The sequence below is a fragment of the Entelurus aequoreus genome, linkage group LG05 (genome assembly GCF_033978785.1).
Source record: "Entelurus aequoreus isolate RoL-2023_Sb linkage group LG05, RoL_Eaeq_v1.1, whole genome shotgun sequence".
NCBI lineage: Eukaryota > Metazoa > Chordata > Actinopteri > Syngnathiformes > Syngnathidae > Entelurus > Entelurus aequoreus.
Genome location: NC_084735.1, coordinates 1,337,617 through 1,364,858, shown reverse-complemented (window position 1 = coordinate 1,364,858; position 27,242 = coordinate 1,337,617). Strand labels below are relative to the sequence as shown.

Below are 27,242 nucleotides of genomic sequence, written 5' to 3'. Positions count from 1 at the left end.
ATTTTTTAAAACTATCACAATATCAGTGTTTTATAGCAATGCATGTCGATTGTTATTGATATTTTTAAAAGAAAAATATATTAAATGGAAATACTTTTATTTTCATTTTTTATTAAAACCGTATCATTATAGCAGTGTTTTGTATCGATAGGTATTGATATTTTTGTAAGAAAAATATATAAAATGTTTTTATATTTATTTTTTTAAAGTGTATCACGATATCAGTGTTTTATATCGATCCATGTCAATAGTTATTTTTTATACGAAAAATATATTACATGTAAATATTTTCATGTCAAATATAACCTTTTTTTACAACTGTATCGCGATGTCAGTGTTTTATATCGATCCATGTTGTTAGTTATTGATATTTTTGAATACGGAAAATATATTAAATGTACATATTTTTAGTTCAAATGTAACAATTTTTAAAAAACGGTATCACGATACCAGTGTTTTATATGGATCCATGTCGATAGTTGATATTTTAAATAAAAATTCTAATATTTTTATTTCAAATGTAAACGATAAAAAAGGTTATTGAAGAGATCTCAGGACCATTAATGTATATTAGTAACCTATCATTTCAAACAGGTACATTTCCAAACAAAATGAAAATAGCTAAAGTTGCACCAATTTATAAGACTGGAGATAAACATCAATTTACAAATTATAGACCTGTTTCTCTACTTCCACAATTTTCTAAAATCATTGAAAAACTGTTCAATAACAGATTAGAAAGTTTCATAAATAAAAATAGAATACTCGAAGAGAACCAATATGGATACAGAGCTAATGTTTCAACTTCAATGGCTTTAATTGAAATTAAAGAAGAAATTACCAATGCAATAGATAGTAAAAAATGTGCAGCAGCGGTTTTTATGGATCTAACTAAAGCATTTGACACAATTAATCACAATATTTTAATCAAAAAACTAGAAGGATATGGCATCAGAGGGTTAGTCTTAAACTGGATAAGAAGTTATCTAACGAACAGGAAACAATACGTGAAGCTAGGCGAACACACGTCTACAACGCTATATATATCCTGTGGTGTACCTCAGGGATCAATATTAGGACCTACATTATTCAATCTGTATATAAATGACATTTGTAAAGTTACAAAAGATTTAAAGTTAGTATTATTTGCGGATGATACAACAGCGTTTTGTTCAGGAGAGAACACACAGAAGATAATACAAATAATAACAGAAGAAATTAACAAATTAAAAAGATGGTTTGACAAAAACAGACTATCGTTGAATCTTAGTAAAACTAAAATAATGCTATTTGGTAACAGTAGAAGAGAAAGTCAAACACAAATACAAATAGACGGAATAGAAATTGAAAGAGTAAACGAAACCAAATTTCTAGGTATAATGATTGATGATAAATTGAACTGGAAATCTCACGTAAAAAATATACAACATAAAGTTGCAAGAAACACGTCAATAATGAATAAAGCAAAACATGTTCTAGACCAAAAATCACTTCATATTCTCTACTGCTCACTAGTGTTACCATATCTGAGCTACTGTGTAGAAATATGGGGAAATAATTACAAAAGTACACTTCATTCATTAATGGTGTTACAAAAAAGATCAGTTAGAATAATACATCATGTTGGATATAGAGAACATACAAATCCTTTATTTATTGAATCAAAGATACTGAAATTCCACGACATAATGAATTTGCAAACAGCTAAAATTATGCACAAAGCAAACTATAACCTGCTACCCAAGAACATACAACAATTCTTCTCAAAAAAAGAGGAGAAATATAATCTTAGAGAAAAACGTAACTTAAAACATTTGTTTGCACGTACAACACTTAAGACCTTCAGTATATCAATATGTGGAATTAAATGATGGAATGGATTAAGCAAAGCAATCAAACAATGTACTAATATGATCCACTTCAAGAAACTCTTCAAACTTAAAGTGTTTACAAAGTACAATGAAGAAGAACCATGACAAACATTCTCAATTTATTTCATCTATCCATTCATTCATTCTTAAAGTAATCTTACTTATCTCATCATATGAAATATGACTTACTTCACCAATTATTATTATTAAATTCTTACTATTATTTATTTATTTTTATTGTAATTACTTATGGAGTTTATTGTGAAAAAATTGTGAACAGGAAGTGAACAAAAAGTTTTGCAACTGTTATGTAAAGAAAAGGGGTAGGATTAAATAAGCTCTGCTTCTTCCTACTCCTTTTCGAACATGTTGAAAAGAAACTGGAAATTGTGATGTATCATGTTGTATGCTTGCATGTTCGAAATAAACTCAAACTCAAACTCAAACTCAAACCTTTTTTAAGGCTTTATTACGATATCAGTGTTGTATATCCATCCATGTTGTTGGAATAATTATGCATATATTATCACACTAACTTTATGCTTAAGGGCCATTGCTATAAATGATTGTCAATTGTGCTGAAATGGTATTTTGGTATCTGTGCAAAGCTGATTGCCCGCCCTCTTTATCAGTGTTGTGTTCAGACTCGGCCTGCTGGCTGCCAAGGCCGAACCTTGGGTTCCGGGACGCAGACAAAGTGGAGCCTGGGCGATATCACCAAGTGTCAACATATTTGCTTCTTTGTATAATCATAATAATATTGTGTCTAACTGGAGTTGTCGAGCTCTGCCCCTTTAATTAGTGCATACTAAATCATTTAACTTTAGCCTACTACTACAAGCATTTTATTTACCAGCAACATAAAGTGAAGCAGGTGTCCTGCCACAGTCAGTAACAAATAAACAGTAGTGGTGGTAGATAGACACAGAGCTTCATCAAACATCTGATCCACTGAACAAAGAGCTCCAAAAATGTTGAACTTTAGACTGCCATCAGTTTTACTCCCTACACTTAACCATGTGTTTCCTACTGCCTGCACACTTTGCACCCTTTGTTATATACACATGTTGTGTTTCTAATAGAAATACATTTAATAAAGTCAAATACAAATAAGGCAACAAGAGAAGTTTACTTTTGTAAAGTAAATCTGAACAGCCGATATGGGCATCTACATCAACTATATGATTTGCCTGAGAAGCTAGAGAGGACAGAAAAAAAATAAAAATAAAATAAAATAAAATAAAATAAAATACTTTTTAAAAAAAATTTTTTATTTGTGGCGGACGTAATTCTTTCGTGGCGGGCCGCCACAAATAAATGAATGTGTGGGAAACACTGTGATTTGATGTGACTGTCGAAATGTAAATCAGAATCTAAAATAACCCCAAGATTTCTGGCTTTATTTGAGGTTTTCAGGGACAGTGATTGAAGGTGTTGGACGACTTTAAAACTTTCTTTTTTAGCAGCAAAAACAATGATCTCACTTTTATCTTCATTTAGTTGTAGGACATGTTGGCACATCCAGTGTTTGACTTGCTCAATGCACTGGCACACAAGATCTATGGGGCGATAGTAGAGATGTCCGATAATATCGGCCTGCCGATATTATCGGCCGATATATGCGTTCAAATGTAATATCGGAAATTATCGGTATCGTTTTTTTTATTATCGGTATCGTTTTTTTTATTTATTTTTTTATTAAATCAACATAAAAAACACAAGATACACTTACAATTAGTGCACCAACACAAAAAACCTCCCTCCCCCATTTACACTCATTCACACAAAAGGGTTGTTTCTTTCTGTTATTAATATTCTGCTTCCTACATTATATATCAATATATATCAATACAGTCTGCAAGGGATACAGTCCGTAAGCACACATGATTGTGCGTGCTGCTGCTCCACTAATAGTACTAACCTTTAACACTTCATTTTACTCATTTTCATTCATTACTAGTTTCTATGTAACTGTTTTTATATTGTTGTACTTTCTTTTTTATTCAAGAAAATGTTTTTAATTTATTTATCTTATTTTACTAATTTTTAAAAAAAGTACCTTATGTTCACCATACCTGGTTGTCCAAATTAGGCATAATAATGTGTTAATTCCACGACTGCAAATATCGGTTGATATCGGTATCGGTTGATATCAGTATCAGTAATTAAAGAGTTGGACAATATCGGAATATTGGCAAAAAGCCATTATCGGACATCCCTAAATTTTACTCATTTTCATTAATTACTAGTTTCTATGTAACTGTTTTTATATTGTTTTACTTTCGTTTTTATTCAAGAAAATGTTTTGAATTTATTTATCTTATTTTATTTTAATTTTTTAAAAAGGACCTTATCTTCACCATACCTGGTTGTCCAAATTAGGCATAACAATGTGTTAATTCCACGACTGTATATATCGGTATCCGTTGATATCGGTATCGGTAATTAAAGAGTTGGACAATATCGGAATATCGGATATCGGCAAAAAGCCATTATCGGACATCCCTAAATTTTACTCATTTTCATTCATTACTAGTTTCTATGTAACTGTTTTTATATTGTTTTACTTTCTTTTTTATTCAAGAAAATGTTTTGAATGTATTTATCTTATTTTATTTTATTTTAATTTTTAAAAAAGTACCTTATCTTCACCATACCTGGTTGTCCAAATTAGGCATAATAATGTGTTAATTCCACGACTGCACATATCGGTTGATATCGGTATCGGTTGATATCAGTATCGGTAATTAAAGAGTTGGACAATATCGGAATATCGGCAAAAAGCCATTATCGGACATCCCTAAATTTTACTCATTTTCATTAATTACTAGTTTCTATGTAACTGTTTTTATATTGTTTTACTTTCTTTTTTATTCAAGAAAATTTTTTGAATTTATTTATCTTATTTTATTTTATTTTAATTTTTTAAAAAGGACCTTATCTTCACCATACCTGGTTGTCCAAATTAGGCATAATAATGTGTTAATTCCACGACTGCATATATCGGTATCGGTTGATATCGGTATCGGTTGGTATCGGTATCTGTAATTAAGAGTTGGACAATATCGGAATATCGGATATCGGCAAAAAGCCATTATCGGACATCCCTAGGCGATAGTCATTTGGTGATAGCGCTACATAGATTTGGGTGTCATCGGCATAGCAATGATGGTCAATGTTATTATTTGGCATGATTGGTCCTAGTGGGAGCATATAGATGTGAAATAAAGTGGGCCCCAAGATTGAACCTTGGGGGACTCCACACGTTACGTTGGTTGCTTCTGATACAAAGTCACCAATGGAAACAAAATAGTTCCTATCTTGTAGATATGACTTGAACCAGCTTAAAACTGTGCCTGAGATCCCCACCCAGTTTTCCAAGCTGTCCAAAAGTATGGAGTGGTGGACAGTGTCAAATGCAGCACTGACGTCCAATAGCATTAATACTGAAGTCTGTGTTTAGACGCATGTCATTTAGAACTTGAAGAAGGGCCGTCTCTGTGCTATGAAGACCTGACTGGAAGTTGTTGTGGCAGCCAAGAAGTGATTTAGTTGTTGGAGGACAACTTTCTCAATGATTTTACTTATGAATGGTAGATTGTAAATTGGTCTGTAGTTGTTGATAACAGAGGCATCTAGGCTCCGCTTTTTTAGAAAGGCCTACTGAAATGAATTTTTTTTATTTAAACGGGAATAGCAGATTCCATCTATGTGTCATACTTGATCATTTCGCGATATTGCCATATTTTTGCTGAAAGGATTTAGTAGAGAAAATCTACGATAAAGTTTGCCTGTACGGGAAGTAGCGTGACGTCACAGGAGCTAGTATTCCTCACAATTCCCCGTTGTTTACAATGGAGCGAGAGAGATTCGGAGCGACAAAGTGATGATTACCCCATTAATTTGAGCGAGGATGAAAGATTCGTGGATGAGGAACGTTACAGTGAAGGACTAGAGAGGCAGTGCAGGGTGTATCTTTTTTCGCTCTGACCGTAACTTAGGTACAAGCTGGCTCATTGGATTCCACACTCTCCTTTTTCTATTGTGGATCACGGATTTGTATTTCAAACCACCTGGGATACTATATCCTCTTGAAAATGAGAGTCGAGCACGCCAAATGGACATTCAGTGACTTTTATCTCCACGACAATACATCGGTGACACACTTAGCTACGGAGCTAACGTGATAGCATCGTTCTCAAATGAAGATAGAAACAAAATAAATAAACCCCTGACAGGAAGGATAGACAGAAGATCAACAATAATATTAAACCAAAATTCTCAGCCTGGTAAGGCTTAACAATGCTGTTGCTAACGACGCTACGGCTAATTTAGCAACTTAGCAACCGGACCTCACAGAACTATGATAAAAACATTAGCGCTCCACCTACGCCAGCCAGCCCTCATCTTCCCATCAACACCCGTGCTCACCTGCGTTCCAGCGATCGATGGCGCGACGAAGGACTTCATCCGTGGGTTTGGCGGCAAGCATCGGCTAGGCGTAGTAAGTAGTCCTTGTTGTGTTGCTGTAAGTATTGTACTTAGCCGCTAAGACACCGATCCATCCCACCTACAACGTTCTTCTTTGCAGCCTCCATTGTTCATTAAACAAATTGCAAAAGATTCACCAACACAGATGTCCACAATACTGTGGAATTTTGTCGAAGAAAACAAGAGGTTTCTGTATCGGGTCCAAACACTTCCGTGGATTTTGTGACGTCACGCGCATAAATCATATCCAAAGGAGTTTTTCAAGCGGAAGTGTGGCGGGAATTTTAAAATGTGACTTTATAAGTTAACCCGGCCGTATTGGCATGTGTTGCAATGTTAAGATGTCATCATTGATATATAAACTATCAGACTGCGTGGTCGCTAGTAGTGGCTTTCAGTAGGACTTTAATGACTGCAGTTTTGAAAGCCTTCGGGAAATTGCCCGATTGAATAGAATTATGAACTATTTGCAAGACGTCTGTTGATAGGCAGTCAAAAACATTCTTCAAGAAGTTGGTAGGTCAAACATGAAGGCAGCAGCAGGTGGATGACTTTAGAGCTGTCACCGTTTCCACTAGAGTTGTAGAGTCTATGGCATTAAAGCTTGCCATCATTGCTGTGTTACTTTTGCCTAAACGGGGGGTGATCCAACTTTTTTGCTAGAGATATTGATGGCGCGTCTGATGCCTTCAATTTGATCAGTAGAAAAGAATGCAAACTCATTGCATTTGTGCGTGGAATGGAGTTGGGCTGGTATTTGTGGTGGGGGGTTGGTCAGTCTGTCAACGGTTGCCAATAGGGCCATTTCCTAATAAATAGAGGAGGCTTCATTTTTACAACGTAGTTTGGATTTGTAACTAGAGTACAGCCCAAAACACGTGTCTCCTCATGAGCTAAATTCAACTATGTCTCTGCATGATTCCTTGCTTCTGGTCTGATTAATAGATGTCATCAGTGTTTGAAGCTGACAATGTCGATAGTTGTTATTTTTTATACGAAAAATATGTTAAATGTAAATATTTTTATTTCTTTTAAAACTGTATCACAATATCAGTGTTTTATATGTCGATAGTTGTTATTTTTTATACGAAAAATATGTTCAATGTAAATATTTTTATTTCTTTTAAAACTGTATCACAATATCAGTGTTTTATATGTCGATAGTTGTTATTTTTTATATGAAAAATATGTTAAATGTAAATATTTTTATTTCTTTTAAAACTGTATCACAATATCAGTGTTTTATATGTCGATAGTTGTTATTTTTTATACGAAAAATATGTTCAATGTAAATATTTTTATTTCTTTTAAAACTGTATCACAATATCAGTGTTTTATATGTCGATAGTTGTTATTTTTTATACGAAAAATATGTTAAATGTAAATATTTTTATTTCTTTTAAAACTGTATCACAATATCAGTGTTTTATATGTCGATAGTTGTTATTTTTTATACGAAAAATATGTTCAATGTAAATATTTTTATTTCTTTTAAAACTGTATCACAATATCAGTGTTTTATATGTCGATAGTTGTTATTTTTTATATGAAAAATATGTTAAATGTAAATATTTTTATTTCTTTTAAAACTGTATCACAATATCAGTGTTTTATATGTCGATAGTTGTTATTTTTTATACGAAAAATATGTTCAATGTAAATATTTTTATTTCTTTTAAAACTGTATCACAATATCAGTGTTTTATATGTCGATAGTTATGGATATTTTTATAAGAAAAATATATTAAATGTAAATACTTTTATTTTTTAAAAACCGTTTCATGATATCAGTGTTTTATATCGATAGTTACTGATATTTCTGTAAGAAACATATGTCAAATGTGAATATTTTTATAATTATTTTTTTAAACTGTATCACGATATCAGTGTTTAATATCGATCCATGTCGATAGTTGTTTTTTATATGAAAAATATATTAAATGTAAATACTTTTATTTTTTAAAAACCGTAACATGATATCAGTGTTTTATATCGATAGTTACAGATATGTCTGTAAGAAAAATATGTCAAATGTAAATATTTTTATAATTATTTTTTTAAACTGTATCACGATATCAGTGTTTAATATCGATCCATGTCGATAGTTGTTGTTTTTTATATGAAAAATATATTAATTGTAAATATTTTTATTTCAAATGTAACCTTTTAAAACTGTATCACAATATCAGTGTTTTATATGTCGATAGTTATGGATATTTTTATAAGAAAAATATATTCAATGTAAATACTTTTATTTTTTAAAAACCGTATCATGTTATCAGTGTTTTATATCGATCCATGTCGATAGTTGTTGTTTTTATCTGAAAAATATATTAAATGTAAATACTTTTATTTTTTTAAAACCGTATCATGATATCAGTGTTTTATATCGATAGTTACTGATATTTCTGTAAGAAAAATATGTCAAATGTGAATATTTTTACAATTATTTTTTAAAACTGTATCACGATATCAGTGTTTTATATCGATCCATGTCGATAGTTGTTGTTTTTTATATGAAAAATATATTAAATGTAAATATTTTTATTTCAAATGTAACATTCTTTTAAAACTGTATCACAATGTAAGTGTTTTATAGCGATCCATGTCGATAGTTTTATTTCTTATACGAAAAATATATTAAATGTAAATATTTTTATTTCAAATGTAACCTTCTTTTAAAACTCTATCACGATATCAGTGTTTTATATCGATAGTTACTGATATTTCTGTAAGAAAAATATGTCTAATGTGAATATTTTTATAATTATTTTTGTAAACTGTATCACGATATCAGTGTTTAATATCGATCCATGTCGATAGTTGTTGTTTTTTATATGAAAAATATATTAAATGTAAATACTTTTATTTTTTAAAAACCGTATCACATCAGTGTTTTATATCGATAGTTACAGATATGTCTGTAAGAAAAATATGTCAAATGTGAATATTTTTATAATTATTTTTTAAAACTGTATCATGATATCAGTGTTTAATATCGATCCATGTCGATAGTTGTTTTTTATATGAAAAATATATTAAATGTAAATATTTTTATTTCAAATGTAACCTTCTTTTAAAACTGTATCACAATATCAGTGTTTTATATGTCGATAGTTATGGATATTTTTATAAGAAAAATATATTAAATGTAAATACTTTTATTTTTTAAAAACCGTATCATGATATCAGTGTTTTATATCGATAGTTACTGATATTTCTGTAAGAAAAATATGTCAAATGTGAATATTTTTATAATTATTTTTTAAACTGTATCACAATATCAGTGTTTAATATCGATCCATGTCGATAGTTGTTGTTTTTTATATGAAAAATATATTAAATGTAAATACTTTTATTTCAAATGTAACCTTCTTTTAAAACTGTATCACAATATCAGTGTTTTATATGTCGATAGTTATGGATATTTTTATAAGAAAAATATATTAAATGTAAATACTTTTATTTTTAAAAAAACGTATCATTATATCAGTGTTTTATATCGATAGTTACTGATATTTCTGTAAGAAAAATATGTCAAATGTGAATATTTTTATAATTATTTTTTTAAACTGTATCACGATATCAGTGTTTAATATCGATCCATGTCGATAGTTGTTGTTTTTTATATGAAAAATATATTAAATGTAAATACTTTTATTTTTTAAAAACCGTATCACGATATCAGTGTTCTATATAGATAGTTACAGATATGTCTAAGAAAAATATGTCAAATGTGAATATTTTAATAATTATTTTTTAAAACTGTATCACGATATCAGTGTTTAATATCGATCCATGTCGATAGTTGTTGTTTTTTATATGAAAAATATATTAAATGTAAATATTTTTATTTCAAATGTAACCTTCTTTTAAAACTGTATGACAATATCAGTGTTTTATATGTCGATAGTTATGGATATTTTTTTTAAGAAAAATATATTAAATGTAAATACTTTTATTTTTTTAAAACCGTATCATGATATCAGTGTTTTATATCGATAGTTACTGATATTTCTGTAAGAAAAATATGTCAAATGTGAATATTTTTTTAATTATTTTTTAAACTGTATCACGATATCAGTGTTTAATATCGATCCATGTCGGTAGTTGTTGTTTTTTATATGAAAAATATATTAAATGTAAATACTTTTATTTTTTTAAAACTGTATCATGATATCAGTGTTTTATATCGATAGTTACAGATATGTCTGTAAGAAAAATATGTCAAATGTGAATATTTTTATAATTATTTTTTTAAACTGTATCACGATATCAGTGTTTAATATCGATCAATGTCGATAGTTATTGTTTTTTATATGAAAAATATATTAAATGTAAATATTTTTATTTCAAATGTAACATTCTTTAAAAACTGTATCACAATGTAAGTGTTTTATAGCGATCCATGTCGATAGTTTTATTTCTTATACGAAAAATATATTAAATGTAAATATTTTTATTTCAAATGTAACCTTTTAAAACTGTATCACGATATCAGTGTTTTATATCGATCCATGTCGATAGTTATTGATATTTTTATAAGAAAAATATATTAAATGTAAATACTTTTTTATTTTTTTTTATTTTTAAAAACCGTATCATGATATCAGTGTTTTATATCGATAGTTATTGATATTTTTGTAAGAAAAATATATAAAATGTATATATTTTTATATATATATATTTTTAAACTGTATCACGATATCAGTGTTTTATATCGATCTAATATCGATATTAAATATTTTTATTTCAAATGTAACCTTTTTTAAGGCTGTATCACAAACAATATCAGTGTTTTATATCGATCCATGTCGATAGTTATTTTTTTAAACTGTATCACAATATCAGTGTTTTATAGCGATGCATGTCAATAGTTATTGATATTTTTATAAGAGAAAAATATTAAATGTAAATACTTTTATTTTTTTGAAACCGTATCATGATAGTGTTTTATATTGATAGTCATTGATATTTTTGTAAGAAAAATATATAAAATGTGAATATTTTTATACATTTTTTTTTTAAACTGTATCACGATATCAGTGTTTTATATCGATCCGGACTATAAGTGGCAGATATATATATGTTGTGAAATGAGTTATTTACACAGAAATATTTGATCAATGTTCATTTACATACTTTAATTGTTTTGTAACACGGCAGTAAAACGGATGATCAAATAAAACAGAAGTCATGGTCATGGACCCACCTGCTGCGCAAGCTAGCTCTCCAATCAGCAAAACAGACTCAATAACTCCACGGTGACGTTTTGGTGAGTTTACTGAGGACTTTGTGAAACTCGTAAACATGTTAGCATATTAGCTAATGCTAACGACACTAGCTCAATTACATTGCGGTAGCGCATTCAAATGTGCATGAAAACACTCCTACAGACGTCACACGTGGGACAGTTTAGTAAGTAAGAATTGTTTTAGTTATATTGTAAAACTGACAAACGTTGCTTGGAGTGAGGAATGAAGAATCTATACGAGTAGTAACGCTATGGACGGCTAGTTGAAAGCTTTAAAAAGAAGGGCACTACAGCCCCTGCTGTGAGTAAAACTGTCCACAACACACCTTTTCAGTGTATTTGCTTTTTTTTTTTTTAAACAATTAATTAACATTAATCAGCCGCACTGTTTATAAGCCGCAGGGTTCATAGCGTGGGGGGGAAAAAAGCAAGGGCTTATTATGGATGTTAATTTGTGTCTTTATTAAGAAAGCTTTTTTGACACTGAATTTATGTAACTCAAGTTTTTGCGCTTGAATTTTGTGAACTTAATTATTTTACATCAAATTATGCAGAAAATGTCATTGAAAAAATTCAGTGCAAAAAAATTCAATGCAGAAAATTAAATGTAAAAAACTTCACAGTAAAATATTCAGTGTAAAAAAATTGGTGTATAAAATATTCAGTGTAAGAAAATTCAGCATAAAAAAATTCAGTATATAAAAAAATCTGTGTAAGAAAATTCAGTATAAAAAAGTTCATTGTATAAAAATTTCAATGCATAAAATTAAATGTAAAAATTTCGGTGCATAAAATTCGGTATAAAAAAGTTCAGTGTATAAAAATTCAGTGCAAAAAATTTGATGCATAAAAATTAAATGTAAAAAAATTCATTGTATAAATATTCGGTGTAAAATAATTCAGTGTAAAAAAATTTGGTGTATAAAATATTCAGTGTAAGAAAATTCAGTATGAAAAAACTTCTGTATAAGAAAATGCAGTATAAAAAAAAGTTCAGTGTATAAATGTTCAGTGTAAAATAATTCAGTGTAAAATAATTTGGTGTATAAAATATTCAGTGTAAGAAAATTCAGTGCAAAAAATTTGATGCATAAAAATGTAATGTAAAAAAAATTAATTGTATAAGTATTCAGTGTAAAATAATTCAGTGTTAAAAAATTTGATGTATAGAAAATTCAGTGTAAGAAAATGCAGTGTATAAAAATTCAGTGCAAAAAATGTAATGCATAAAAATGTAATGTAAAAAAAATTAATTGTATAAATATTCAGTGTAAAATAATTCAATGTAAAAAAATTTGATGTATAAAATATTCAGTGTAAGAAAATGCAGTGTATAAAAATTCAGTGCAAAAAATGTAATGCATAACAATTTAATGTAAAAAAATTCATTGTATAAATATTCAGGGTAAAAAAATTAGGCAAATAAAATATTCAGTGCAAGAAAATTCAGTATAAAAAAATTCAGTATATAAAAAATTTGGTGTCGAAAAATTTGCTGCTTCAAAAAGCAAGACACCGTCCATCCTATCCATTTTCTACCGCTTGTCCGTTTCGGAGGTGTGGCGGACCAATCATTTTTATAGTTTGAAAACATTGACATGTTAATGATGTTGTCTTATGCCAAGGTAGCCCAGTTAATTACCTTTTTATGCTGTTTGGCAAGACCGCATGTCACGTGACCTCAAACTTGACACCTCATTGGCTGCTTCTGAGACAGGATCCATTGCTTCAGTCTTAATTTACCAGAAGTGAGTCTTGACTTTTGAAGCAGCACATTTTTTGACACTTGAATTTTTATACATTGCATCTTAAAACACCGTATTTATTTTCAATTAAATTGTCAGCATAATTTGATGTACAAAAATTCAAATTCAGTTACAATTCAGTGTCAAAAAAAACAACATGCTTATTATATTACAGAGTTTACGGTATTGCAAATGTTTTTTCTTCGTGGACTTGCTTTGTCAAGGAAAAGTCAAACGTTTGTTTTTGCTCAGGCTCAAGGGCCAAAGACGGAGGAGGCCTACAAGAGATCTTAGAACGGACCACATGGAACTTAACGCACCCTACGTTCCGTCCGGGAACCTACGTTCCAAGAAAGTGTGCAGGCTGTAGAACCTTTACTATTGAGTACTCTGGAATGCTCCACCAGCACATTAAAACTCATCTACATACTCTAGCTTTCAAATAAGACTGTTTTAGACCAGTTGACCTGCCGCTTCTCCCCTGCAAGGAGAGGTTACCGGAAGGCCGCCGACAATCCCTACCAGATACTAGTCTGGAGGAGATGCTAGCTGTTGTAAGTCATGACCCAGTGTGGACCCCTCCTCCATGACCTGGATGGAGACCTCCTACCACCCTCTGCTCGTCCCCCGAGGATGAATATTTTGCAACAACTGTGGTTTGTGCAGCCCTTCTAGGCACCAAGGACTATTAAAAAAATCTTTGACTGAGGGATTGAGTCTTACCTTCATATTGTCGACCACTTCTGAAACTGAGGAGACTTGGTGATGTCTGGAAAACAAAACAAGAGCAGTCTAAACATCTTTTGTTTACATGCACGAGCGGCCATGACACTTATCCTTGTTTTTAGTTAGTATCAACACAACACACGCCATTATACAGCATTATTCACATGTGAATAATATAAATACAGTCTATTATACAGCATTATTCACTTGTGGATAATATAAATGCAGTCTATTATACAGCATTATTCACATGTAAATAATATAAATGCAGTCTATTATACAGCATTATTCACATGTGAATAACATAAATACAGTCTATTATACAGCATTATTCACATGTGAATAACATAAATGCAGTCTATTATACAGCATTATTCACATGTGAATAACATAAATACAGTCTATTATACAGCATTATTCACATGTGAATAACATAAATTCAGTCTATTATACAGCATTATTCACATGTGAATAACATAAATACAGTCTATTATACAGCATTATTCATGTGTAAATAACATAAATACAGGCTATTATACAGCATTATTCACATGTGAATAATATAAATATAGTCTATTATACGGCATTATTCACATGTGAATAATATAAATACAGTCTTTTATACAGCATTATTCACATGTGAATAATATAAATGCAGTCTATTATACAGCATTACTCACATGTGAATAACATAAATACAGTCTATTATACAGCATTATTCACATGTGAATAATATAAATACAGTCTATTATACAGCATTATTCACATGTGAATAATATAAATACAGTCTATTATACAGCATTATTCACAAGTGAAAAATAAGGGCATTGTAGAACTATGAATACGTCCATTCATTTGAATGGGAATTCTCTGGAAATTTCGTGAAAAAGGTGAATCTTTGAAAATATTGATACTAGCACAATTGTCCTCCCTGATATAAATGGGTTGGTGTTGGAATTTTTAGAATCGGTTCAAACTTTTGACGCAGTAGCAGTTTGAATTGAGAATGGGTATTTTGGAATTCCTGGAATTTCTGAAAAACAAAACGGGAATTTGTACGGAAAAAAAAACAGGAGCATTTGTTGTCCCGACTAAGAATAATGTTTTGAAGGTGGAACGGTCAAAAACAGTTTAAAAATGTGGACCGAAAACTTTCCAGGAAGAGGTGAAAATAGGGCTTTGGAAATGTTTTGAAATTCCTGGAATGTTTTTGAACTTGTACTTTGATCATTCAAGTTGAGTGGAGTGTGTATTGTAGCGTCCCGGAAGAGTTAGTGCTGCAAGGGGTTCTGGGTATTTGTTCTGTTGTGTTACGGTGCGGATGTTCTCCCGAAATGTGTTTGTCATTCTTGTTTGGTGTGGGTTCAGTGTGGCGCATATTTGTAACAGTGTTAAACTTGTTTATACGGCCACCCTCAGTGTGACCTGTATGGCTGTTGACCAAATGTGCATTGCATTCACTTGTGTGTGTGAAAAGCCGTAGATATTATGTGACTGGGCCGGCACGCAGAGGCAGTGTCTTTAAGGTGTATTGGCGCTCTGTACTTCTCCCTACATCCGTTTTAAAAAGTCATACATTGTACTTTTTGTGAATAATATAAATACAGTCTATTATACAGCATTATTCACATGTGAATAATATAAATACAGTCTATTATACAGCATTATTCACATGTGAATAATATAAATACAGTCTATTATACAGCATTATTCACAAGTGAATAATATAAATGCAGTCTATTATACAGCATTATTCACATGTGAATAATATAAATACACTCTATATTATACAGCATTATTCACATGTGAATAACATAAATACAGTCTATTATACAGCATTATTCACAGGTGAATAATATAAATGCAGTCTATTATACAGCATTATTCACATGTGAATAATATAAATACAGTCTATTATACAGCATTATTCACATGTGAATAATATAAATACACTCTATATTATACAGCATTATTCACATGTGAATAACATAAATACAGTCTATTATACAGCATTATTCACAAGTGAATAATATAAATGCAGTCTATTATACAGCATTATTCACATGTGAATAATATAAATACAGTCTATTATACAGCATTATTCACATGTGAATAATATAAATACAGTCTATTATACAGCATTATTCACAAGTTAAATAATATAAATGCAGTCTATTATACAGCATTATTCACATGTGAATAATATAAATACACTCTATATTATACAGCATTATTCACATGTGAATAACATAAATACAGTCTATTATACAGCATTATTCACATGTGAATAATATAAATACAGTCTATTATACAGCATTATTCACACGTGAATAATATAAATACAGTCTATTATACAGCATTATTCACATGTGAATAATATAAATACAGTCTATTATACAGCATTATTCACATGTGAATAATATAAATACAGTCTATTATACAGCATTATTCACGTGTGAATAACAAATACAGTCTATTATACAGCATTATTCACATGTGAATAATATAAATGCAGTCTATTATACAGCATTACTCACATGTGAATAACATAAATACAGTCTATTATACAGCATTATTCACATGTGAATAATATAAATACAGTCTATTATACAGCATTATTCACATGTGAATAATATAAATACAGTCTATTATACAGCATTATTCACAAGTGAATAATATAAATGCAGTCTATTATACAGCATTATTCACATGTGAATAATATAAATACAGTCTATTATACAGCATTATTCACATGTGAATAACATAAATACAGTCTATTATACAGCATTATTCACATGTGAATAATATAAATACAGTCTATTATACAGCATTATTCACATGTGAATAATATAAATACAGTCTATTATACAGCATTATTCACATGTGAATAATATAAATACAGTCTATTATACAGCATTATTCACATGTGAATAATATAAATACAGTCTATTATACAGCATTATTCACATGTGAATAATATAAATACAGTCTATTATACAGCATTATTCACAAGTTAAATAATATAAATACAGTCTATTATACAGCATTATTTACACGTGAATAATATAAATACAGTCTATTATACAGCATTATTCACATGTGAATAACATAAATACAGTCTATTATACAGCATTATTCACATGTGAATAACATAAATACAGTCTATTATACAGCATTATTCACATGTGAATAACATAAATACAGTCTATTATACAGCATTATTCACATGTGAATAATATAAATACAGTCTATTATACAGCATTATTCACATGTGAATAATATAAATACAGTCTATTATACAGCATTATTCACACGTGAATAACATAAATACAGTCACTGCCGTTGTGTCCTTGGGCAAGACACTTTACCCACCTGCTCCCAGTGCCACCCACACTGCTTTAAATGTCACTTAGATATGCCTACATGTGTTTCTGTACAGTATTTCTCCAGCAATGGTCACGTGGTGACATCATTGATGGTGTTTTGAGAGGCCTAGGTGGGAAACGCACGGCCCACTGCAGGGTTTTTGTGTACCTGTGAGACCTGGACTCCCTGCAGACCACACAGATGCGGCTCTTGTCGGTCTGGCAGTAGAGTTTGAGTTCCTTGCCGTGTTGCTCGCACTTGCCGTCCGCCTTCTGCGGCTTGGGGGGAGACTGGCCCGCGTCCAGACACTCCACCAGGTTCTGCACCAGGTAGTTCTTGGTGAAGGTCCTCTTGTTGAACACCTGGGTGTGGGGGAGGGAGTACAAAAGGTCATTTTGGCCATTATCATTTGAAATGCCAAAAGATGAGTAACACAGCCGTTACTAGATCTAAAACAATTTCATTTTAACTTTATGTTTCAAACAATAGCAACAACAACAACAAAAATATAGAAATAATAAGAAAGGAAACAGCCGAACCGGAAGTTGCAGATAACAAGTGAAACATTGACACTATCACACAACACAACTTCGGCTTAATAAACAATTAGATTTCAGCTCAATTCAATGAAGTTGAGCTCACGATGCAGCAAGTTGAACGATGCGGACACGTTTGTTACTGGCCACTTCCTAATAAGCCTTGGAGACTTTGCGTGTGCAAGTAACATGCAACTATAATCATTTCATACGTGTTTATATTGACACATGTGCTGTTTTACACTGCAGTCTTGTGACAATGACGCGTGCTTAGCTGTTGTGTAGCTGCAAGCTACATGTGCTGTTTTACACTGCAGTGTTGTGTGCTTAGCTGTTGTGTAGCTGCGAGCTCTACTAGTAGTCATGGTCACCTTTTGTCAATGACTTTGGCAAAGCAGAAGACATTGTGCGCTTCTAGGCGTTAACTGGCTGTCCGGCTTTGCGCAAGTAAACACAACCGCTCGTATCGCACATGATATCGCACACAAGTGAATGCGACTGCTCGTATCGCACACAAGTGAACACGACTGCTTGTATCACACACAAGTGAACACGACTTTTCGTATCGCACATGATACCGCACACGAGTGAACACGACTGCTCGTATCGCACACAAGTGAACACGACTGCTCGTATCGCACACAAGTGAACACGACTGCTTGTATCGCACACAAGTGAACACGGCTGCTCGTATCGCACACAAGTGAACACGACTGCTCGTATCGCACACAAGTGAGCACGACTGCTCGTATCGCACACAAGTCAACACGGCTGCTCGTGTCGCACATGCTATCGCACACAAGTGAACACGACCGCTCGTGTCGCACGCAAGTGAAGACGACTGCTCGTATCGCACACAAGTGAACACGACTGCTCATATCGCACAAGTGAACACAACTGCTCGTGTCGCACATGCTATCGCACACAAGTGAACACGACTGCTCATATCGCACACAAGTGAACACGACTGCTCATATCGCACACAAGTGAACACGACTGCTCGTATCGCACACAAGTGAACACGACTGCTCGTATCGCACACAAGTGAACACGACTGCTCGTGTCGCACGCAAGTGAACACGAAAGCTCGTATCGCACACAAGTGAACAGGACTGCTCGTGTCGCACAAAAGTGAACACGACTGCTCGTATCGCACAAAAGTGAGCACGACTGCTCGTATCGCACACAAGCGAGCACGACTGCTCGTATCGCACACAAGCGAACACGACTGCTTGTATCGCACATGCTATCGCACACAAGTGAACATGATTGCTCGTATCACACACAAGCGAACACGACTGCTCGTATCGCACACAAGTGAACGCGACTGCTCGTATCGCACAAAAGTGAGCACCACTGCTCGTATCGCACACAAGTGAACACGACTGCTCATATCGCACACAAGTGAACACGACTACTCGTATAGCACACAAGTGAACAGGGCTGCTCGCATCGCACACAAGTGAACACGACTGCTCGTATCGCACACTAGTGAACATGACTGCTCGTGTCGCACGCAAGTGAACACGAAAGCTCGTATCGCACACAAGTGAACAGGACTGCTCGTGTCGCACGCAAGTGAGCACGACTGCTCGTATCGCACACAAGTGAGCACGACTGCTCGTATCGCACACAAGTGAACACGACTGCTTGTATCGCACATGCTATCGCACACAAGTGAACACGATTGCTCGTATCGCACACAAACACGACTGCTCGTATCGCACACAAGTGAACACGACTGCTCGTATCGCACACAAGTGAACACGACTGCTTGTATTGCACATGCTATCGCACACAAGTGAACACGATTGCTCGTATCGCACACAAGTGAACACGACTGCTCATATCGCACACAAGTGAACATGACTGCTCGTGTCGCACGCAAGTGAACACGAAAGCTCATATCGCACACAAGTGAACATGACTGCTCGTGTCACACGCAAGTGAACACGACTGCTCGTATCGCACACAAGTGAGCACGACTGCTCGTATCGCACACAAGTGAACACGACTGCTTGTATCGCACATGCTATCGCACACAAGTGAACATGATTGCTCGTATCGCACACAAACGAACAAGACTGCTCGTATCGCACACAAGTGAACACGACTGCTTGTATCGCACATGCTATCGCACACAAGTGAACATGATTGCTCGTATCGCACACAAACGAACAAGACTGCTCGTATCGCACACAAGTGAACACGACTGCTTGTATCGCACACAAGCGAACACGACTGCTCGTATCGCACACAAGTGAACACGACTGCTTGTATCGCACACAAGTGAACACGACTGCTTGTATCGCACATACTATCGCACACAAGTGAACACGATTGCTCGTACCGCACACAAGCGAACACGACTGCTCGTATCGCACACAAGTGAACGCGACTGCTCGTATCGCACGTGATATCGCGGGGAGGGGGGGGGGGGTTCAAAGGGCGGGAGTTAGAACGTGACGTCACGACCAACACGTTAAAGCTATAGAGATGCTAACGTTAGCGACCAGCTAGCTCGTCCAACAAATTACGGCGCCAAACAACATGGCGGGTGTTACCACCAGGACAATTGGGCGACATTACCGGTGTTACCACCAGGACAATTGGGCGACATTACCGCTGTTACCACTAGGACAATTGGGCGACATTACCGTCCTACACTGCGGGCACTGGTAGCCATAGTCGCCGCCATTTTCGTCCCAGTGCATGGAGATGCAAAAGTGGCAGAAATTGTGGCCGCACTTGAGGATGACGGCGTCTTTGAAGTAGTCCAAGCAAATGACGCAGGTGAGCTCCTGCCTCAGGACGTCCCCGGACGCTGCGGCCATGTTGTGTTTAACAAGGCGACACGACAACCGCGGCGAGGCTTCTTCGTGCTGGCGAGCTGGGATGAAAACACCGGAAACGACCTGGTTGTGATAACACGTCATCAGGCCCTTGGCAGCCAATCACGTTCCGCCCTTCTTTCCTGGGTGGGCGTGACCAAAGAGGCACCGTTGTTGTAGGTTACAACTCTGTCCGCTAGATGGCGACACTTTGCAGCAAAGTCCAGAACGAGGAAATGAGCAAATGTCTTTTTTTTTTTTCATGAAAGAGATATATCTTAGGTCATTTTGGGCCATTATTATTTGAAATGCCAAACGATGAATAAAACAGCGTCGAAAAGCAGTTACTAGATCTAAAACAATGTTATGTTTCAAACAATAACAAAAAAAATCGTCAACAGAAACGAAACACCGGAACCGGAAGTTGCTACTAAAAGCCAATACATGACTGGGAAAAAAAACTATGTGGTTGTATTGTTGATCGTGGATCATAATAATTGAATATACAAACGCAGACTACAACACCACACTTGTTTTCTCCTACAAGCCAGTCAGCGGTCTTTAAAAATAACAACTTCCGCTTCCGGTATCGCTTTTATTTCAAAATAAAATTATATTAAACAATCAGCTTTTTGTTGTTATTCAATTACCATCCATGACCAAACTTTACTATTATGTCCTAAGTTTAAATGGCAATAGCACAACAATTTGATCTTTAAAACAATTTCTCCCAAATTATTTATGTTTATTACAACCTAAAAAAAACTGCTTTCTCACATACAAATTCTATATTTCTTCTATACTGTGTCGGCAAATTAATTAATAATTAAAATCCATTTCATCAAATACATGTACAAATAAAAAAAATCATAAGTACACACAATGTGATATCAAGTTTGAGTGCGACTGTCTTTAGCATTGGTGTTTATGTGATGAACATACAATTGCATTGCATAGTTTGGTTGTGTTGTCATCAGCAGGTAAACAATATGAATATTATGTGCGTCGTTGGAATGTTCTAGTGACAAACATACAGCGTGTGAAACATTGACACTATCACACAACACAATAAAAACACAAAGTAGTATGTCTTGTAAAAAAAAAAAAAAAAAACTACACAAAAAACGTCAACTTCGGCGTAATAAACGATTACATTTCACATACGTAGCAGCTCAATTCATGAAGTTGAGCTCGCGATGCAGCAAGTTGAAGGATGCGGACACGTTTGTTACTGGACACTTCCTAATAAGCCTTGGAGACTTTGCGTGTGCAAGTAACATGCAACTATAATCATTTGATACGTGTTTATATTGACGCATGTGCTGTTTTACACTGCAGTGTTGTGACAATGTTGTGTGCTTAGCTGTTGTGTAGCTGCAAGCTCTACTAGTAGCCTATAGCCTAGCATGGTCACCTTTTGTCAATGACTTTGGCAAAGTAGAAGAAATTGTGTGCTTTTAGGCGTCAACAGGCTGTCCAGCTTTGCGCAAGTGAACACGGCCGCTCGTATCGCACACGACATCGCACACAAGTGAATATGACTGCTTGCATCGCACATGATATCGCAGACTGCTCGTATCGCACATGATATCGCACACAAGCGAACACGACTGCTCGTATAGCGCATGACATCGTCTATGGTGCTGGGGACGAGCACGATCGGATAGGGGCGGGGCATGTGCTGACGGCGAGACACAGCTGGCAGGTGATTAGATTTCACGGGTGGTACGTGTTAATCTAATCATCTGTTGTCTTTAACAGTGAGCGGCCGAGAGCAGGAGGGGGATAGGATAAGCACGTGGCTGAAAAGTCACGTCCTGCTGGAGAGAAATCTGTGAGAAGTTCTATGGACATTAAAACATTGTTAGAAACTGCAAGCTGGACTGCTGTGCCGTGTATAATAGTGGAACGGATAGGAAGCAACTTCCACATATATATATATATATATATATATATATATATATATATATATATATACACACACACAGTATATATATATATATATATATATATATATATATATATATATATATATATATATATATATATATATATATATATATATATATATATATATATATATACACAGTATATATATACAGTATATATATATATATATATATATATATATATATATATATATATATATATATATATATATATACACACACTGTATATATATATATATATATATATATATATATATATATATATATATATATATATATATATATATATATATACAGTATATATATATATATATATATATATATATATATATTTTTTTTTAAATATGTCCTTTCTAGCCCATCCATCAATCCATTAAAAAAAAAAAATAGAAAGGACATGTTTAAAAAAAAAAGAAAAAAAGAAGAAAAAAAAGAAAATTCAATTACTTTTTTTTTTTAAATTCGTCCTTTCTATTTTATTTTATTTTTTATTTTTAATGGATTGATAAATGGGCGAGAAAGGACTGATTCATTTTTTTTATTTTATTTAATTTAATTTTTATTTAAATGTTTTATAAATTTGTCCTTTTTAGCCTATCCATCAATACATTAAAACATTTTTTAAAAAACAGAAAGGACAGATTTATAAAAAAAATAAAATGTAATAAAATGTTCTTGTTTTTATTTTTTCACTTTTATAATATGTCTTTTCTAGCCCATCCAGCAATACATACAATTGAGAAAAAAAAAATAAAAAAAAAATACTTTTTTTTTTTTTTTTAACCTGGCCCTTCTATTTTATTTTATTTTTTTATGGATTGATGGATGGGCTAGAAAGGGCGGATTAAAAATGTTTTTACATTTTTTAAATGTAATTACTTTTTTTTTTTTTGTAGATATGTCCTTTCTAGCCGATCCTTCAACCCATTAAAAAAAATGAAAATAAATAAAATAAAATAGAAAGGACAGATAAAAAAATAAAATACATGTTAATTTAATTTTTTAATTGACATTTTTTTAATATGTCCTTTGTAGCCACCAATCCAATTAATTCATCAATCCATTAAAAAAAATAAAAATAACATTTAATTTTTTTACTCGGGACTACAAGCCGGATATTTTGGGCGCTGGCGGGCCGTAGTTTGGGGACCCCTGATTTAGACTCATCAAAATATGACAAACAGTACAAATAAAGTCCAAATGAAATGTAAAGATATTTTCTGAATTGGTGTACCTAATGAAGTGTCCAGTGCGAGTCCTTACGGCACTTCTGAGTACACAAGTGAGGGATATTTGTTCTAAATCTCATCCTAGAGGAGAGAAAAGAAGTCAACAAAAAAAAAAGGTGAGGTGAAATCCCGTGACGAGGTCCCGGAGGGGACGTGATGGCGTCTTCAGGCACCGGAAGTCACAAGTGGGACGCGACCAGTCGCCATTGCAGTGGCGGTGAAAGAGAGGTCCAAAAAAGTGGTATAAAATGTGTTTCTGCCGGCTTAGACCTCGGAGCTGTCGCGGCAGTCGTGCATGCGGACCACCAGCATGGGCTCGGCGCTGACGGAGCCTTTGACCGCCTCCCGCCACCCGTCCTTCTGCCTGGAGCGGAGCGCCAGCGTCAGCGCCGCGCCCACCAGCGCCGCCAGCAACACGCCCACCAGCGCGCCGGCCACCGTCACTGCGCCCTCGTCGCCCTCGTCGCCGCCCGGCTCCGCCCCGCGCGCCGGCGCCTCGTCTCCGCCTCCTTTCCGTCGCTCGCTGCGGTCCAGCGCCACGTGCATGATGTTGGTGCCGCGGTTGTTGTCGCCGCCGATGTCCGTGGCGACCTCCGGGACCTGCTCGCCGACCGACCTCCTGGGCCGATCGCCGCCGCCGCCGCCCGCGGACGTGAAGGACTGGCGTTCCAGGCTGCGCTTCCCGATCCCTCGGTTGGCGTTTTCCTTGGAGCGGACGGTGTAGATGGTGTGGATGTACCACTCACGACCCGACGCCACCTGGAGAAAACACCAGGAATGACTTTCAGGTTCAAATGAAGAAAAAATGAAGTTTGATCTGATTTATGACACTTAAAAGACTTATAAAGCGTGCGAGTAAGTAGATATAATCAAATAGTATCAATCTCACAGAGATTCCTGAGACATTTTGAGAGATAATGACGTAGAGGAGGAGCCACAGATCCCTTCCCCTTTAACAACAATGCTAATCAAGCAGACTTTGTGATTACTTTGGGACAATTATGATCCAGAACCTTATATTTTTGAGCCCGAACACAAAGAGGATGAGCAATAAGTTTTAGAAGCCGAGCGCTAAAAGGATGTAGCTTTATTGTTACACTGTAGCATTAGCAGCATTGCTAGTTGCTAAACATACAAACTAACCATAATAAAACAAAACACTTATTGTGATATTTTCACTCTCGCTGGGATAGATATGATCAAAATAGTATCAATCTTACGAAGATCCCGAGACATTTTGAGAGATAATGACGTAGAGGAGGAGCCACAGATCCCTTCCCCATCAACAACAATGCTAATCAAGCAGACTTTGTGATTACTTTGGGACAATTATGATCCAGAACCTTATATTTTTGAGCCCGAACACAAAGAGGATGAGCAATAAGTTTTAGAAGGCGAGCGCTGAAAGGATGTAGCGTTATTGTGACACTGTAGCATTAGCAGCATTGCTAGTTGCTAAACATACAAACTAACCATAATAAAACAAAACACTTATTGTGATATTTTCACTCTCGCTAGGATAGACATGATCAAAATAGTATCAATCTTACGGAGATCCCGAGACATTTTGAGAGATAATGACGTAGAGGAGGAGCCACAGATCCCTTCCCCATCAACAACAATGCTAATCAAGCAGACTTTGTGATTACTTTGGGAAAATTATGATCCAGAACCTTATATTTTTGAGCCCGAACACAAAGAGGATGAGCAATACGTTTTAGAAGCCGAGCGCTAAAAGGATGTAGCGTTATTGTGACACTGTAGCATTAGCAGCATTGCTAGGTGCTAAACATACAAACTAACCATAATAAAACAAAACACTTACTGTGATATTTTCACTCTCGCTGGGATAGACATGATCAAAATAGTATCAATCTCACGGAGATCCCGAGACATTTTGAGAGATAATGACGTAGAGGAGGAGCCACAGATCCCTTCCCCATCAACAACAATGCTAATCAAGCAGACTTTGTGATTACTTTGGGACAATTATGATCCAGAATCTTATATTTTTGAGCCCGAACACAAAGAGGATGAGAAATAAGTTTTAGCAGCTTAATTGAATTCACTATAGCATTAGCAGCATTCATATATCAATATTTTTTTTAAACTTTCATCACTTAAATAATTACAGATCAACTTCAGATCTATCCCTTGACATAAAGTTTAAGGTTTTAAAATGTTTTATGCCCTTTTTATGAAAAAAACAACGTTTTTATGGCAAAAAAAACTAATCTGCAATATTTTCCCCAAAAACTATTTCAGAGTGGAATATTTGATGTGAAGTAATTGGAGTTTTAAATGTGTCAATAATTCATAATTGATTTTGATTCATTATTATTTTTTGAGCAATGCCGAAAAGTCTCGAAGACCCAAAAGGAGCTCACTCATAAAAGTGTTAAAAATAAGTCATATATTAATATATATTATTTTTACTTTCAATGCTAAAATCTCTAGATCAACTTTAGATTTATCTGTCGATTGTATATTTACATTTTTAAAATATTTTTTTAAAGTTTTACTACATTTAATTCCCTTTTTGTCAAAAACAAGCTTTTTTTTATTTAAATGGAAAACACAAAATATGCAATATTTTCCCCATAAAAGTGGAGTATTTGATGTGAAGTAATTGGAGCATTAAATATGTCAATAATTCATAACAACATTGATTTTTCATTTATTATTATTTCCTGAGCAATTACAGTTAAAAAAAAACAAACTCACACTAAAGGTCTCTGGGACCCAAACGGAGCCCACTCATAAAAGTGTTAAAAATAGGTCATATATTAATATACATACATTTTTCTTTCAACGCTTTAATCTCTAGATACATTTTAGATTTATCTGTTGATTAAAAGATGTTAATGTTTTGTAATGTTTTGCCCTTTTTGTAAAAAAAAAAAAAAAAATTATTTAAATGGAAAACACAAAATATGCAATATTTTCCCCATAAAAGTGGAATATTTTATATAAAGTAATGGAGTCTTGAATATGTCAATAATTCATAACATTGACAATTGAAAAAATAATAATTGGGGGACCCGAATGGACCCCACTCATAAAAGTGTTAAAAATATATATATTAATTTTCCTTTCAATGCTTAAATCTCTAGATCAGCTTCAGATCTATCTGTTGATTATAATATTTTATTGTTTTTATTAAATGTTTTGTTATGTTTTGCCCTTTTTGTAAAAAAAACCCAGTTTTATTTAAATAGAAAACACAAAATATGCAATATTTTCC

General features: G+C 33.7%; 1 protein-coding gene and 1 pseudogene across 2 annotated transcripts in view; both read right to left on the bottom strand.

The window, feature by feature from the left end:
- LOC133650001 (zinc-binding protein A33-like) overlaps positions 1 to 20,957 on the bottom strand; it is a 38,380-nt gene extending 17,423 nt beyond the window's left edge. For both annotated transcript variants that reach the window (XM_062046728.1, XM_062046729.1), the window contains exons 1-3: positions 20,647 to 20,957; positions 17,622 to 17,815; positions 14,085 to 14,130 (exon numbers count right to left, since the gene is read on the bottom strand). In XM_062046728.1, the coding sequence (XP_061902712.1) occupies positions 14,085 to 14,130; positions 17,622 to 17,815; positions 20,647 to 20,925 (519 nt within the window). In that variant the 5' untranslated portion in view covers positions 20,926 to 20,957. The remainder of the gene's footprint in view (positions 1 to 14,084; positions 14,131 to 17,621; positions 17,816 to 20,646) is intronic.
- Positions 20,958 to 24,125: 3,168 nt separating this feature from the next.
- Positions 24,126 to 27,242, bottom strand: part of LOC133649512 (FRAS1-related extracellular matrix protein 2-like) — a 118,780-nt pseudogene continuing 115,663 nt past the window's right edge.